Source organism: Bos taurus, chromosome 15 (assembly GCF_002263795.3).
Source record: "Bos taurus isolate L1 Dominette 01449 registration number 42190680 breed Hereford chromosome 15, ARS-UCD2.0, whole genome shotgun sequence".
NCBI classification, from domain to species: Eukaryota; Metazoa; Chordata; class Mammalia; order Artiodactyla; family Bovidae; genus Bos; species Bos taurus.
The window spans coordinates 14,472,877-14,489,151 of record NC_037342.1 but is presented as its reverse complement, the minus strand read 5'-3'; the positions used below and the strand labels follow the sequence as shown (position 1 = coordinate 14,489,151).

The window sequence follows — 16,275 nt, the reverse complement described above, 5'->3', positions numbered from 1 at the left end:
TCACCTGGAGAGGCGTCCCCGGGTCAAACTCAAGCTCTCTCCGGCGTTTAGCCCGAGGGAAGTGATGGAGAGTTTTGAGCTTCGAATTCGGTTTTATTTTATCCCATTCGACTCACTCGCCACTGGAGACACCAAAACCCCTCGCCCAGGTTTCCCCCTCGAGAAGGCCCGCCTCTGCGCAGGAGCGCCGCCCGGTCGCCCGCCGCGTCCCGGCGGCGATCTGTCAGCGACGAGCTACCTTGTGACGTCACCGAGGGAAGAGGCGGGTTCTCCCGCCAGCGGAAGACGCCTGCTCTCTTGATTGGCTGCTCAGGACGTCCGTTAGGGCGTGTGGTCCTTTCCGTGTGCGCTCCGAGCGTGGGCGTCCCGCTGGGGGTGTGTGGCAGGGGTTTCCAGACCCGGCACCAGCACCCTAGCTCCTTCCATCAGGGGTTCGGCTCAGGGTCGCCCCTGGCGGGCGGCTCGCGAATCTTGAAGAACAGCCACGCGAACCCAGAGCGTGCCGGGGCTGCGGAGCTCCCCTGGGCGGGCTGGAAGATGGCGGCAGCATCGGTCTCTGAGACTTCGGCTTCTCAGTTCTCGGTAAGAAGCCGTTGACCTCCGAACAGACCCTGAGTCGGTCCCAGTGCCCCCTGTGCATTATCTCACTTTTCAGAGCGCTCTCGGTCCCGCGTCTCCCCCAGTCCGCGGGGTGGCCCCGTTGCTGCCTCGGCGCCCACTGCTTCGTTTGAGGCTGCACCCTGCAATTGAGACGACTCAGGTCTGTCTCTCCCCCCCGTCACCTTTCGGCGTAGCCGCCCTGGTTTGCAGAACGTTGCCTGGACTCGCAGGGATGGCTACCTACACCTTGGCCCGCGAAAACCGCGTTCCCGGGTCACGTGGGTGTAACGGCCCCTCTTGGAAACTCCGAGACCAGGTGGGCGCTCTAGTTCGTCGGCTTGATTGGCAGCTATTGAATTGTACGCAGTCGAGTGCTTCTGCGGATTTCTTTGCTTTCAGTGCCTCCTCCCTTCCTCCCAGAAACTTCGATTTGTGCTTAGCCTACCCCGAGCGCGCGCGCGCTCTTCCCGCTTCCACCATATTACGATGACCCCGGGTTGCAAATCAGCAGGGAGAGCTGATGTTAAATACTGTATTGGCCTCTAGAAGAATCGCTAGCCTGTTAAGGTACTAGTATTTTGTTGGAGCGGGACCCTTCGCATTGGGAGTAGATAGGCAGTAATGAATGTGCAGAAGTTCAAGTTAGCTCTTTATCTAGCAAACCTGAGTGGCATACAGACAGACTCTAGGATTACACAGATGAATAGGGGAGAATCCTTGCTACTAAGGAAGAAAGCACTGAAGAGAAGCTACATGTAATTAGGTTGTTACACAGTACAGTTTGATAAATACCAACCTGGTAGAAGAACCTACGTTAAAGTGATTAGCAGTTCTTGGGGTGGGGAAGATGAAACTAGCTGAGTGGTGAAGGAATAGGAAATGCTTGTCCCAGAAGACGCAAAGGGAGGAGAAAAAGGCACCGCAGGCAATTTGGAATATGTGTCAAGACAAGTGCTTTCAGAAAACTTGAAATAATTTGAAATAGGCAGAGGTAGTGTGAAGGTAGAGTTCGGTTAGGTGAATTGTTAAAATATGACAAAAGAGGGAGAATATTAGGGTAAGATTGTCATAGAAGTTAATGGGGAAAAATTTAGGGAGACAGTAACAGCAGAATCACTTTGGCGAAAATACACCTTTTCCCAGTTTCACCTTTTGGTGACTGTTGCTAAAATTTGTTTTACTGAGGCCAGAAGTGGTTTTCAGGGTTTCAGCACAATGAAGGCACAATGAAGTGTGTGGAGAGGTGAGAGAAGATTAACAGGAAAGAAGGAAGGTGACAACTGGAGTTATCCAGGAACTAAGTCAGTAAAAGGGAAGATAAAAGACAAGCTTAGCCTATTACGTGTAAGTAGATGGATGAGATTATATCAGTCAGTTCAGTCACTCAGTAGTGTCCGACTGTTTGCCACCACATGGACTACAGCACACCAGACCTCCCTGTCCATCACCAACTCTGGAGTTTACCCAAACTCATGTCCATTGAGTCGGTAATGCCATCCAACCATCGTATCTACTGTTGTCCCTTTTTCTCCCACCTTCAATCTTTCCCAACATCAGGGTCTTTTCAAATGAGTCAGCTCTTTGCATCACATGGCCAAACTATTGGAATTGCAGCTTCAACATCAGTCCTTCCAGTAAACATTCAGGACTGATTGTAGGATGGACTGGTTGGATCTCTTTGCAGTCCAAGGGACTCTCAAGAGTCTTCTTCAGCACCACAGTTCAATAGCATCTCTTTCTTTGGTGCTCGGATTTCTTTATAGTCCAACTCTCACATCCATACATGACTACTGGAAAAACCATAGCCTTGACTAGATGGACCTATGTTGGCAAAGTAATGTCTCTGCTTCTTAATATGCTGCCTAGGTTGGTCATAATTTTCCTGCCAAGGAGTAAGCATCTTTTAATTTCATGGCTGCAGTCACCATGTGCAGTGATTTTAGAGCCCCCCAAAATAAAGTCTGTCACTGTTTGCCCATCTATTTACCATGAAGAGATGGGACCAGATGCCATGATCTTAGTTTTCTGAATGTTGAGCTTTAAGCCAACTTTTTCACTCTCTTCTTTCACTTTTATCAAGAGGCTCTTTAGTTCTTCACTTTCTGCCATAAGGGTGGTGTCATTTGCATATCTGAGGTTATTTATATTTCTCTTGGCAATCTTGATTCCAGCTTGTGCTTCATTCAGCCCAGCATTTCTCTTGATGTACTTTGCATATAAGTTAAATAAGCAGGGTGACAATATACAGTCTTGATGTACTCCTTTACCTATTTGGAACCAGTCTGTTGTTCCAAGTCTGGTTCTAACTGTTGCTTCCTGACCTGCATACAGATTTCTCAAGAGGCAGGTCAGGTGGTCTGGTATTCCCATCTCTTTCAGAATTTCCCACAGTTTATTGTGATCCACACAGTCAAAGGCTTTGGCATAGTCAATAAAACAGAAGTAGATTTTTTCTGGAACTCTCTTGCTTTTTCAATGATCCAGCAGATGTTGGCAATTTGATCCCTGGTTCCTCTGCCTTTTCTAAATCCAGCTTGAACATCTGAAAGTTCACGGTTCACATATTACTGAAGCCTGGCTTGGAGAATTTTGAGTATTATTTTGCTAGCATGTGAGATGAGTGCAAGTGTGCGGTAGTTTGAGCATTCTTTGGCATTGCCTTTCTTTGGGATTGGAATGAAAATTGATCTTTCCAGTCCTGTGGCCACTTCTAAGTTTTCCAAATTTGCCGGCATATTGAGTGCAGCACTTACACAGCATCATCTTTTAGGATTTGAAATAGCTCAACTGGAATTCCATCACCTCCACCGGCCCACTTGTCTTCACATTCCAGGATGTCTGGCTCTAGGTGAGTGATCACACCATCATCATCATCTGGGTCATGAAGATCTTTTTTGTACAGTTCTATATATTCTCGCCACCTCTTCTTAATATCTTCTGCTTCTGTTAGGTCCCTACCATTTCTGTCCTTTATCGAGCCCATCTTTGCATGAAATGTTCCCTTGGTATCTCTAATTTTCTTGAAGAGAACTCTAGTCTTTCCCATTCTTTTGTTTTCCTCTATTTCTTTGCACTGATCACTGAGGAAGGCTTTCTTATCTCTCCTTGCTATTCTTTGGAACTCTGCATTCAAATGGATGTATCTTTCCTTTTCTCCTTTGCTTTTCGCTTCTCTATCAGATCTAGTCCCTTAAATCTATTTCTCACTTCCGCTGTATAATCATAAGGGATTTGATTTAAGTCATACCTGAATGGTCTGGTGGTTTTCCCTACTTTCTTCAATTTAAGTCTGAATTTGGCATTAAGGAGTTTATGATCTGAGCCACAGTCAGCTCCTGGTCTTGTTTTAGCCCAACTGTATAGAGCTTCTCCATCTTCGGCCGCAAAGAAAATAATCAGTCTGATTTGGGTGTTGATGGTGATGTCCATGTGTAGAGTCGTCTCTTGTGTTGTTAGACGAGGGTGTTTGCTATGACCAGTGCATTCTCTTGGCAAAACTCTATTAGCCGTTGCCCTACTTCATTCTGTACTCCAAGGCCAGATTTGCCTGTTACCCCAGGTATTTCTTGACTTCCTACTTTTGCATTCCAGTCATCTGTAATGAAAAGGATATCTTTTTTGGGTGTTAGTTAGGTCTGTTCATCTTCAACTTCTTCAGCATTACTGGTCGGGGCATAGACTTGGATTACTGTGATACTGAATGGTTTGCCTTGGAAACGAACAGAGATCATTATGTCGTTTTTGAGATTGCACCCAAGTACTACTGCATGTCAGACTCTTGTTGACTGTGATGGCTACTCCATTTCTTCTAAGGGATTCTTGCCCACAGTAGTAGATATAGTGGTCATCTGAGTTAAATTCACCCATTCCAGTCCATTTCAGTTCGCTGATTCCTAAAATGTCGACGTTCACTCTTGCCATCTCCTGTTTGACCACTTCCAATTTGCCTTGATTCATGGACCTAACATTCCAGGTTCCTATGCTATATTGGTCTTTACAGCATCGAACCTTGCTTCCATCACCAGTCACATCCACAACTGAGTGTTGTTTTTCCTTTGGCTCCATCTCTTCATTGCTTTGGCTCTCGTCTTTTTGGAGTTATTTCTCCCCTGATCGCCAGTAGCATATTGGGCACCTACCACCTGGGGAGTTCATCTTTCAGTGTCCTGTCTTTTTGCCTTTTCATAACGTTCATGGGGTTCTCAAGAATACTGAAGTGGTTTGCCATTCCCTTCTCCAGTGGACCACATTTTGTCAGAACTCTCCACCATGACCGATCTGTCTTGGATGGCCCTACACAGCATGGCTCATAGTTTCATTGAATCAGACAAGGCTGTGGTCCTTGTGATTAGATTGGTTAGTTTTCTGTGATTGTGGTTTTGAGATTATATAGGAGTTGTGATTAAACTTAATTGGGAGAAAAAAATAAATAATATTAGGAGAGATGTGTTTTTCACCACTCTTAAAACATCATTTGGAGACTGAGAAAGGAAAACGCCTATAAATGTTGACTTGAACTGAAGTCTGCCAAGGCCATCTAGCTGAAGTAGTTACTGGGGTGTGGTTAACCCTTAGTCTTTTAAGGTAACCTGGACAGAAATCCTGAAAGTGAAGTGGCTCAGTTGTGTCCGACTTTTTGCGACCCCGTGGACTGTAGCCTACCGGGCTCGTCCACCCATGGGATTCTCCAGGCAAGAATACTGGAGTGGGTTGCCATTTCCTTCTCCAGGGGACAGAAATGCTATAGAGTTTTTAATAGAAAACATATTTTTATATCTAAGCTCAGCTTTAAGTGGATTCTCAGCTTCCAGAGTACTCTTAAGAATATCTAGAATGCTTTACACGTCAAAGTGTAACTCTTTTAACTTGATCTTTTAAATCAAAATGTCTAATTTGGAAGTCACTGTCTCAAAACAAAAATGACAATTTATCAATGTATAATGGCCATGCTTTGATACTTTAACTGTCATATCAAAAATAAGCCTGGCATTTATAGCAGAATTTATAAAGCACTTTAGCTTAACAAACAACTGCTCATAAAATAAGACAACAAAAGACCTTTTAAACCTACAACATGAACTCAGGCTACTCATAATGAGATTTCAGAGTTGTGAATATTAACAGTTTCTGTGTATTTAACATTGATAAATCCAGCATGGGTACTCAGTTGCTTTAGTTGGGTCCGACTCTTTGTGACTCCATGGACTGTAGCCTGCCAGGCTCCTCTGTCCATGGGATTCTCCAATCAAGGATACTGGAGTGGGTTGCCATGCCCTCAGGGGATCTTCCTGACCCAGGGTTTGAACTCAGGGCTCCTGCGTTGCAGGCAAATTCTTCACTGCAGAACCAAGGGGATAGCCCTGGACCCAGTTTAGGTGTAGTATAAATGGAGATGCTTTTAGTAGGCAAGGATTTTTCTTAGGTAAATTCACAAATAACACAATCTGTAAATAGCAGTTGAGGTGTAAATCTCAAATGTGAACAGTGTGGAAGTAGGTGATACATTTGAATTGTTCTTATAAGCCTTTCACTGCAACAACAGCAGGAAGAGTGACAGCAGCTAACATTTATTGAATGACTGCTATGTATCAACTCACTAGTGGAGAGTATCAGGAAAATATTAGCAAGTATGATCAGGCATACTGATACAAAAGTATATAGTCAGCATAGTGTTGTAACAATATCTTTCCTGTGTGTTTTTTTTTTTTTTAATTTGTTTTACATTTTCCCATTAGTTAATGGTCAGTCTTTGCTTTTCGCTCAGCTGGTAAAGAATCCACCTGCAATGCAGGAGACCCCGGTTTGATTCCTGAGTTGGGAAGATCCCCTGGAGAAGGGATAGGCTACCCACTCCAGTAGTCTTGTGCTTCCCTGGTGGCTCAGCTGGTAAAGAATCAGCCTGCAATGCAGGAGACCTGGTTTCAGTCCCTGGGTTGGGAAGATCTCCTGGAGCAGGAAAAGGCAACCCAGTCCAGTATTCTGGCCTGAGAACTCATGGATTGAATAGTCTGGTCAACACACACTTAATGTCACTTTGGACTTAACAAGCTAGTCTCCTAATTGGTCTCTCTGGGTTTTTATCCAGGCCCATTAACAAACTTGCTCTTTATTTATTTTTCTTAGAAGTGTTTTATGATTGTTTCATAGATTTCATATGAGATTTATTTTTGGGAATCATAAAATGAATACATTCATGCCCCTTTGTGCATCTTCCTGCTTTTGTCTTCTACTCTCACTCTTTCACACACACATTTTGAGGTTATAATAATGTGTAATACTTGTGTAGCACTCATTATCTGGCAGGCATTTTAAATACTTTTCATATATTAACATATCTAATCCTTAAAGTAATTTTATGAGATTGGCTTTAGTATCTGCATTTTCAAATGAGCAAAATAAGGTACAGAAAGGTTAATTCAGAATTCTACAGCTAGCAAATGTTGTGCTTTTATATTTCTGTGTACTATAGTATCTTGATGGGCTTTGGAGTTTTTAGGATTTGTTCATATATTTGCCAGCTATAATGAACAGTCCTGTTGTGATCATCTCTGTATGTTCCTTATGTGCAAAATTTTCTCTAGAATGGTAGTTTTCAGAATGGTCTGAAGACCTTTGAGGAGGTCTTCAGTATCCTTCCTTACCCAGCCACTTCGTGGGAAACCAGATTCTTTATATACATCGACCAAAACAGGGTGAATACAGAAGCAAATAAAATCTAGCAGCCTTCTTTTACGTCAAGAATTAAAGAGATTTGCAGAAATGTAAAACAGTGCCACTTAATTTTTTGGGTGATATAGTTAATTTTTATTCAAAAATTATATTTATGCTAACATGGATTTATTATTTTTAAGGTAGTAAATATCTTTAAATTTTCTCAGTTTTAATTTTGTCATGTGATAAATAGCAACTGATGTAACCCACTTATAAGGAAAAGCTTGTTGGGGTCTTAAGCAATTTTTGAGTGTAAGGGCTGCCTGGCACCAAAAGGTCTGAGAAGCAGCAATTTTACAAGTGATGGTTGGGCTGCGAATTGCAACTCAGTAACGGGTTGTAGTATATGTTCAGAAACTGAGAACACTTTTTTTTTTTTAAGAGAATACAGAGAAAATAGTTCAGTTAATAATTTAATGAAATACTGGGTCATAGAGTAGGTGCATCTTTGGCTTTATTTGGAATTGCTGAATTGCTTGCCAAAGTGATTGTTACAGTTTGCGTTCCCATCAACAATCTCCTTTAGTCTATTTTAATAGGTCTATCCTATTTTAACAGGTGATGTGTCTTGTTGTTGAGAGGTTCTGTGAAGTGATATCCTGTTATTTGTGCGCCCTCTTCATTGATGAAGATGCTTTTTTTCTTTTCATAATTTTGCTAATCTTGTGGGTTTTGTTATTCCATGAAATGCCCGTTGGTAACTTTTGCCTGCTTTCGATTTTTTTTTTTAACTGATTTATAGTCATTCTGGATGTATTCTAGGTGTTTATTATCTATCAGGAGTATTCTAGTACTCTTTGGTTTGTCTTTTTATGATATGTTTTGATGAACAAGAGTTCATTGTTTTAATGTAATAAAAGTTATTCTTTCTTTTAGGATTATTATTTTTTGGTTAAATTCTTCCTTGGTTAAGTTCTTCCAAAGCCTTAATGATATTCTTCCATATTTTTCTCTACATGTTTTAAAGTTGGGGCATATTGTCTTTTATTTGCTTGAAATTAGTGTGCTGTGAGGTAGGGATCCAATTTCATGTTTTATTTAAGATGCACAATTATTTCAGCATTACTTGTTGAAGCTCATTCTTTCCCTAGCGGTTTACCATTCCAGCTGTCAGTATATTAATTTTCATATGTGTGTGGCTGTGTTACTGGGCTGTTTGTCCCATTGTTGTATTTGTCTCTGCCTGTGTCTCTACTCACTTTCCTAATGATTTTGAATTTTTTTTTTTTTAATCTAAGTGCAACTATCTGCCTTGTTCTTCAAAAGAAATGCAGCTATTCTTGGTCTTCTGCTGTTCTTCGGTGGAAATTCTAGAACTTTATTGAACAGAATAATTCAGTATTATAAACACTATGAAGTTTTCCTATTTTGAAGAATATTTATATAATTCATTGAACAGATTAAGCATTTATTATCTGTTTGGAACTTAAACTCTTAATAGGATGACTATGTTTTTTCAACATCCAATTTTTCTGTGCCAACTGTGCCATCAGTCAGTTCTGACATTAGCTGGAGATAGTGCAGTACAGATACTAAGTCTCACAAGACTGGCCCCATTTCAGTTGCCACCTGCAAATTCCACATGTCCCCAAGGAATCTATTTCTTCCCAGCCAACTGCAGCTTAAGGAGTTCTGCTAACTCTCCCCCATCACATTCAGTAATTTGCTAGAAAGACTCAGAATTCAGGAAAACACTACACAGTTAAAACTTTTTTCATTTTAAATAAAGGATACAACTCCAGAACAGCCAAATGGAGAGACACACAGGGTAAGATGTAAACGAGCTTCTGTGACCAATCTGGACACTCCAGGGGCCTCATTGTTCAAGAGTTTTTTTTATGGAGGTTACATTATGTGGGTATGATAAATTAAATCATCAGCCATTGGTGATCGGACTCAATCTCTAGCCCCTTCTCTTGAGGGCTAATTGCCTGGTAGGTTTTTGTTTTGTTTTGTTTTTACTATCAGAGGCCCCACTATAACAAAGACTGTCCATCACTTAAAAATTGTAAGAGTTTTTAAAATCTCTGTCAGGGATATAAACTAAATATATAGCTTTTATTTTTTCACAGGACATAGAGATAATAAATATATCATGTAGGAATAAGTGTTTTTAAAAGGGTAAGAAGATAGAATGACAAAGGGTGCAACTTTAGATAGGCAGGGAAAACTCACAGACTTCTCTGGGGCTTTATCTTGCTCCTTTATCTGGGACAGAATCTTCTGCCTTTTAACTTTTTTAAATTTATTTTTAATATGGAGCATAATTGCTTTATAATGTTGGTTTCTGCCATACATCAGCGTGAATTAGCCATAGGTATACATATGTCTTCTCCCTCTTGAACCTCCTTCCCACATCCCACTTCTCCAGGTTGTCATAGAACACCAGGCTTGAGCTTGCGTCATACAGCCAATTCATACTATCTGATTTACATATGGTAATGTATATGTTTCAGTGCTACTCTCTCAATTCATCCCAACTTCTCCTGACTAAATGTAAGACCAGTAACTATAAAACTCTTACAGGAAAACATAGGCAGAACACTCTGACGTAAATCACAGCAAGATCCTCTATGACCCACCTCCTAGGATATTGGAAATAAAAACAGGAATAACCAAGTGAGACCTAAATTAAACTTTAAAGCTTTTGCACAGCAAAGGAAATTAAACAAGGTGAAAAAACTTTTGAAAAAATATCCAAAAGACAGCCCTAAGAGTGGGAGAAAATAATTGTAAATGAAATAACTGACAAAGGATTAATCTCCAAAATATACAGGCAGCTCAAGAAGACATACAGGTCTATTATATATTAATAAATCTAGTAATAAACACATGAAAAGATGCTCAACATTGTTCATTATTAGAGAAATGCAAATCAAAATGGCCTCATGGACAGAATGGCCATCATCAAAAAATCTACAAAGAGTAAATGCTAGAGAGGGTGTAGAGAAAAGATAACCCTGCTACACTGTTGGTGGGAATGTAAATTGATACAGCCACTATGGAGAACAGTGTGGAGATTTCTTAAAAAAAAAACAAAAAACAAAAAAACCTAGGAGTGAAACTACCATATGACCCAGCAATCCCACTGCTGGGCATATACCCTGAGAAAACCATAATTGCAAAAGACACAGGTGCTCCAGTGTTCATTGCAGCACTATTTACAATAGCCAGGACCTGGAAGCAACCTAGATGTCCTCTGACAGATGAATGGATAAAGAAGTTGTGGTACATATACAACGGAATATTATTCAGCCATAAAAAGGAATGAGTTTGAGTAAGTTCTAATAAGGTGGATGAACCTAGAGCCTGTTATACAGGGTGAAAAAGTCAGAAAGAGAAAAATAAGTATAACATATTAATGCATATGTATGGAATCTAGAAAAAATGCCTTTTCATTTTGATTTTCTTTCTGTGATTGTGGTTTTCATTCTGGAGGCTGTGGGAAGGTAGTTCTTCTAGCTTCTTTTGTCTGCTCTCTGGTGGATGAGGCCAAGAGACTTGGGCAAGCTTCCTGATGGAGGGACTAGTGGTGGGAAAGACTAGATCTGACTCTGGTGGGCAGGGCAAACGTTCGGTAAAGCTTGAATCCAAGTGTCTGCTGGTGGGTGGGGCTCTGTTGCACCTCTGTCAGTCCTTTTGTCTGAGGGACCCAGCCCTGGAATCTACAGACTTTAGGTAGGACTGACCTCCAAGACCTATATGCAGGTCAGGGAGCAACAGTTAGAACTGGACATGGAACGACAGACTGGTTCCAAATAGGAAAAGGAATACCTCAAGGCTGTATATTGTCACCCTGCTTATTTAATTTATATGCAGAGTACATCATGAGACACACTGGGCTGGAAGAAGCACAAGCTGGAATCAGGATTGCCGGGAGAAGTATCAATAACCTCAGATATGCAGATGACACCACCCTTATGGCAGAAAGTGAAGAGGAACTAAAAAGCCTCTTGATGAAAGTGAAAATGGAGAGTGAAAAAGTTGACTTAAAGCTCAACATTGAAGACCATGGCATCTGGTCCCATCACTTCATGGGAAATAGATGAGGAAACAGTGTCAGACTTTATTTTGGGGGGCTCCAAAATCACTGAAGATGGTGATTGCAGCCATGAAATTAAAAGACGCTTACTCCTTGGAAGAAAAGTTATGACCAACCTAGATAGCATATTCAAAAGCAGAGATATTACTTTGCCAGCAAAGGTCCGTCTAGTCAAAGCTATGGTTTTTCCAGTGGTCATGTATAGATGTGAGAGTTGGACTGTGAAGAAAGCTGAGCGCCGAAGAGTTGATGCTTTTGAACTGTGGTGTTGGAGAAGACTCTTGAGAGTCCCTTGGACTGCCAGGAGATCCAACCAGTCCATTCTGAAGGAGATCAGTCCTGGGTGTTGTTTGGAAGGACTGATGCTAAAGCTGAAACTCCAATACTTTGCCCACCTCATGCGGAGAGTTGACTCATTGGAAAAGACTCTGATGCTGGGAGGGATTGGGGGCAGGAGGAGAAGGGGACGACAGAGGATGAGATGGCTGGATGGCATCACCAACTTGATGGACATGAGTTTGGGTGAACTCTGGGAGTTGGTGATGGACAGAGGCCTGGCGTGCTGCAATTCATGGAATTGCAAAGAGATAGGACTGAGCGACTGAACTGAACTGAACCTCCAAGAGGGCTTACGCCAGGGGGCCACCTCCCAGGCCTGCTGCAGCCAGTGCCCCTGTCCCTTCTGTGAGCCCCTGCCAGCCAACGCCTCCCCAGGAGACCCTCCAACGCTAGCAGGTAGGTCTGGTTCAGTCTCCTGTGGGATCTCTGCTCCTTTCCGTGAGCCCTGGTGTTCATAAGATTTTGTTTGTGTCCTCCAAGAATGGAGTCTGTTTCCTCCAGTCCTGTGGATGTTCTGCAGTCAAATCCCACTGGCCTTCAAAGTCAGATTCCTTGGGGATTGATCTTTGTCAGATCCTTTTGTGAGATCCCCAAGTTGGGAAGCCTGATGTGGGGCTTGGAATCTTCACAACAGTGGGAGAACCTCTGTGGTGTAATTGTTCTCCAGTTCGTGTGTTGCCCACCTGGTGGGTATGGGATTTGACTTTATCATGGTTGCATCCCTCCTTCCATCTTGTGGCTTCTCCCTTGCCTTTGGTATCTTTTTGGTGGGTTCCCGCATCCTCCTGTCCACAGTGGTTCCACAGCTAGTTACAGTTCAGTGCTTTCACAGGAAGAGATGAACTCATATCCATCTCTTCCACCGTCTTGAACCAATCTCCCCTTACCTCACCGACAGACTTTCAAATAGATAACTGAGTGGTGTGTGGAAGGGAGCTTTCCGAGCAGAGTAAATGTAGCAAATGAAAATGGAGTGTACTGTGCATTGTAGAAATCCAGAAGTTGGTCAGTATGGCTGGAAAATCTGGGGCCGGAGGGAGGGTGGGTAGGTAGTTTAGAGAGAGACTGGTGAGGAATGAGGTCAATGTCAGCCTGGTGTCAGATAATGTGGAGCCATGGTAAAAATTTTGGATTTTACTTTGTGACGGAAGGCAGTTGGGAGGGCTTGATTAAGGACATTACTTGAATTATTTTCTTAATCATAACAACTACTATCTGGAAAATGGAGTTGTGGGGACTGTGGCAAGAATGGTTCGGGGGGAGGGGAGCTGTTAAGGTAGTCCAGACAGAAAGATCACGGAGAATTAGTAGTGGAATTGATGAGAAGTTGTAGAGTTTCTGACTATATTGTGAAGACAGAGACCCAGCAAGATTTACTGAAAGATTGGATGTGGAATATATAGGAGAAATGACTCATCCACGGGTTTTGGCCAGATCAGCTAGGTAGGTGGTGGTAGCAGTTATTGTGCTATGCTTATGAGAGGAGTTGGTTTGAGAAGTAGATTCAATAACTTGGTTATAGACACATTGTTTGGGATACTCATTGACATCCAAGTGGAGGAAGCACGTAGGAAGGTTGATTTGAGTATGGAGTTTCAAGAGGGAAAAGTGTGTATTCCATACTTGGAAGTTATCAGCAAACAGAGGCTTTTTGAAAGCCCTGAGAGTTGATGATATCATCAAAGGTATCCATGTAGATGGAAACAAGAGGAGGAAAGACTAAGCTTTAGAGAAGTCCAGCATTAAAGTTAGAAAGGGGAAAGTGAGAGAGAGCCAGAGATTCTGATGGAGACACTGGTGTGTTAGAAGGAAAACCAGATTGTGGTGTTCCTTCCACTGAAGAAAGTGTTGGGATGAAGTGATCTGCTGTATCACGTGCTTCTGGGAGATCAGTGAGTTCAGCACTGTGAAAGTCATGGGTGAGCTTGAAAAAGTGTTTCTCTGAATGAGTGAGAACTCGAGTCTGATTGTTGTTGAGTTGTTAAGTCATGTCTGACTCTACAACCCCACGGACTGCAGCACACCAGGCTTCCCTGTCCTTCACTATCTCCTGGAGCTTACTCAAACTCATGTCCATTGAGTCAGTGATGCCATCCAACCATCTCCTTCTCTGTCACCCCCTTCTCCTCCTGCCCTCAATCTTTCCCAGCATCAGGGAATGAGCTGATGAGTCAGATCCTCGCATCAGGTGGCCAAAGTATTATAATCTTAGGTGTTTATCTACTACCTTACCATCTTTGTTATTTAGTCGCTCAGTCCTGTCCGACTCTGCAACGCCATGGACTGTAACCCACCAGGCTCCTCTGTCCATGGGAGTCTCCAGGAGAGAATACTAGAGTGGGTTGCCATTTCCTTCTCCAACCTTACCATCTTAATCATTTATAAAGTACAGTTCAGTAATATTAAATATATTCACATTGTTGTGCAACAGATCTTCAGAACTTTTTCATCTTGCAAAATGGAAACTCTGTAACCTATTAAACAACTCCCCTTTGCAACCTTCCTCAGTCTTACTAATAACCATTTCTACTTTGTTGCTATGAATTTAATTACTTTAAATATCTCATGTAAATGGAATCATAAAATATTTGTCTTTTTGTAACAGGTTTATTTCCCTAAGCATAAATCCTCAAGGTTCATCATTATGTAGCATGTGATGGGATTTCACTTCTAAGACTGAAGTACCACATTTTATCCTTTACAATTTTTAATAGATACTTTGTATATGTAATTGTTATCAGTTTCTTATTTCTTGGTTTAATTTTATTTCAGAATAGTTCTTATAATTAATTTTTATAAAGCTGTTTTATTTTCTGTCTTGCTTTTGTTTTGGGGTGACTTCCGATTCTTTGCTTCAGACTTCTGGCAGCAAATGAGGACAGTGTCCAAAGCATTCATAGTAACACTGACTTCATTGCTTAAACCCTGATGTTCAAAATGAGGTGACAGACTTAGAAAATGGAATATATTTAGAATTACTAGTCCAAAACAATTCATTATAACTTGCCTTTTTATATTAAAAGACTTTGCATAATTTTTGTCAATTGACCCAGCCCAAGCAGTATTTTGATGATATATATGTAACAGATTTTTTTGAGGTTGGAATTACTTTTATTGGAGCGAGAAATACAAATTTTGAACTGTTCACTTTACAAGGTCTAGTAGGTGATGAATTTAGCAAAGATTCTCATTTTTTGATTTGGGTGTTTTACTTTTTGTTTTGGTTTTTGGTAAATTATTTATACACAATCCTTTTGTTAATATCTGTACCATGTTTGGTAATACTGATAAAATTTGTTTTGAAAATCATAAGTTTATTTGCTCATGGTTTATATGTTCATTAAATGCTTCCTAACCATTGTTATTTGAATAGTACTTAAATGATAGGATTCTCATAGGTATGGAGATAAAAGGCGCTCTGTGAAGAATAGTACTTAAAGTTATGTGAATATTCATGGTGTTTTGCGAGAGCTTTGGCGATATTATATATTTAAAGAATTGAAAGACACCCTGTTTTCCAGCCACCTCCAAAACTTGATGTCAGTTTGCCCAAAAGTTGCAAGCTGTTAGTCCTTGTTGCATGTGAACAGACTTTTCACAGCAGAGTAGCATTGATTTGAGAACTTCTTGAGATATATCTCCTACTCTTTCCAAGCCCTTTTCCCTCGCTTTTAGTTTTCACAGCCGTAGTGTGTGTTTTTTATTTGCTTTCTTAAATCAGCTGCAAAATTGCACGGCTTTTATTGTAGAAATACAGTCCACCATTTTTAATAAGAATTAGGTAAAATACGGTTATTTTGATGGCCTCTGTTTATCCCAGGAGGCATTGTTCTGTATTGTAAATATTCATTGTTCCTTTTTACTTTTCTGGACTCAGGTTATTACAAGTATACTTTATAATCATAGTTCCCCAAAAGTAAGAGTTGAGAACCTAGTTTACTGTGGCTGTTTGAATAAGAAAAATGGATGTCTTAGTTTTGAGCAGCTAGGAGTCATATCTTCCACTTGAGCTTTTCCCATTCTGGGTCTTTCTACCAGCACTTGACCTACAACAAGCAAAATATTATCATGCACTGAAAATCATCATGTAAAACATAATCCCAAATTAAACAATATGACAAATGACAAAATGATGTATATGTGGAAATAAAGTTTTATATTTAGGTGTTTGATAAGACTTAATGTTTTCTAGTAGCTCCTTCCTTTTTTCTCCCCTAACTGAATGTAAAATTTTTGAGATAAGGACTATACCTTATTTTCTTTCTGTATACCCCCAGAGTTTTGGATATTTGATAGATACTTAGGAAGTATGTAGTTGACTGGGAATAGACTAGTTTAGTCTCTTTGTAGCAGTTCCTGATACTGTAAGAAGATAGTTATTTACTTTTCTGAATATATATCTTACAGTACGTATTTTTAAAAGAAAGTAAATTCATTGTGAGTACCACGTTTAAGTATTTCTATGGAGCAATTGTATTCAAGTTATGTGAACATTATTTCCTTTTTATAGTATTTGGCATATGGCTACATTTAGACATGTGGAAGCACTTTAAAAGTTTTATTATTTTCGAGTAATGATTAAA

The 16,275-nt window shown here is 40.9% G+C and overlaps 1 protein-coding gene across 3 annotated transcripts in view; it reads left to right on the top strand.

Annotated features, from left to right (window-relative positions):
* Window positions 1-323: 323 nt before the first annotated feature.
* Window positions 324-16,275, top strand: part of CEP57 (centrosomal protein 57) — a 41,208-nt gene continuing 25,256 nt past the window's right edge. Inside the window, exons 1-2 of one of the 3 annotated variants that reach the window (XM_010812306.4) lie at window positions 324-582; window positions 11,131-12,088. Coding sequence is in view for 1 of the 3 variants with exons in the window: in NM_181450.1 (NP_852115.1) it covers window positions 538-582 (45 nt within the window). In the remaining 2 variants the exon portion in view is untranslated. 3 annotated transcript variants of the gene reach the window in all.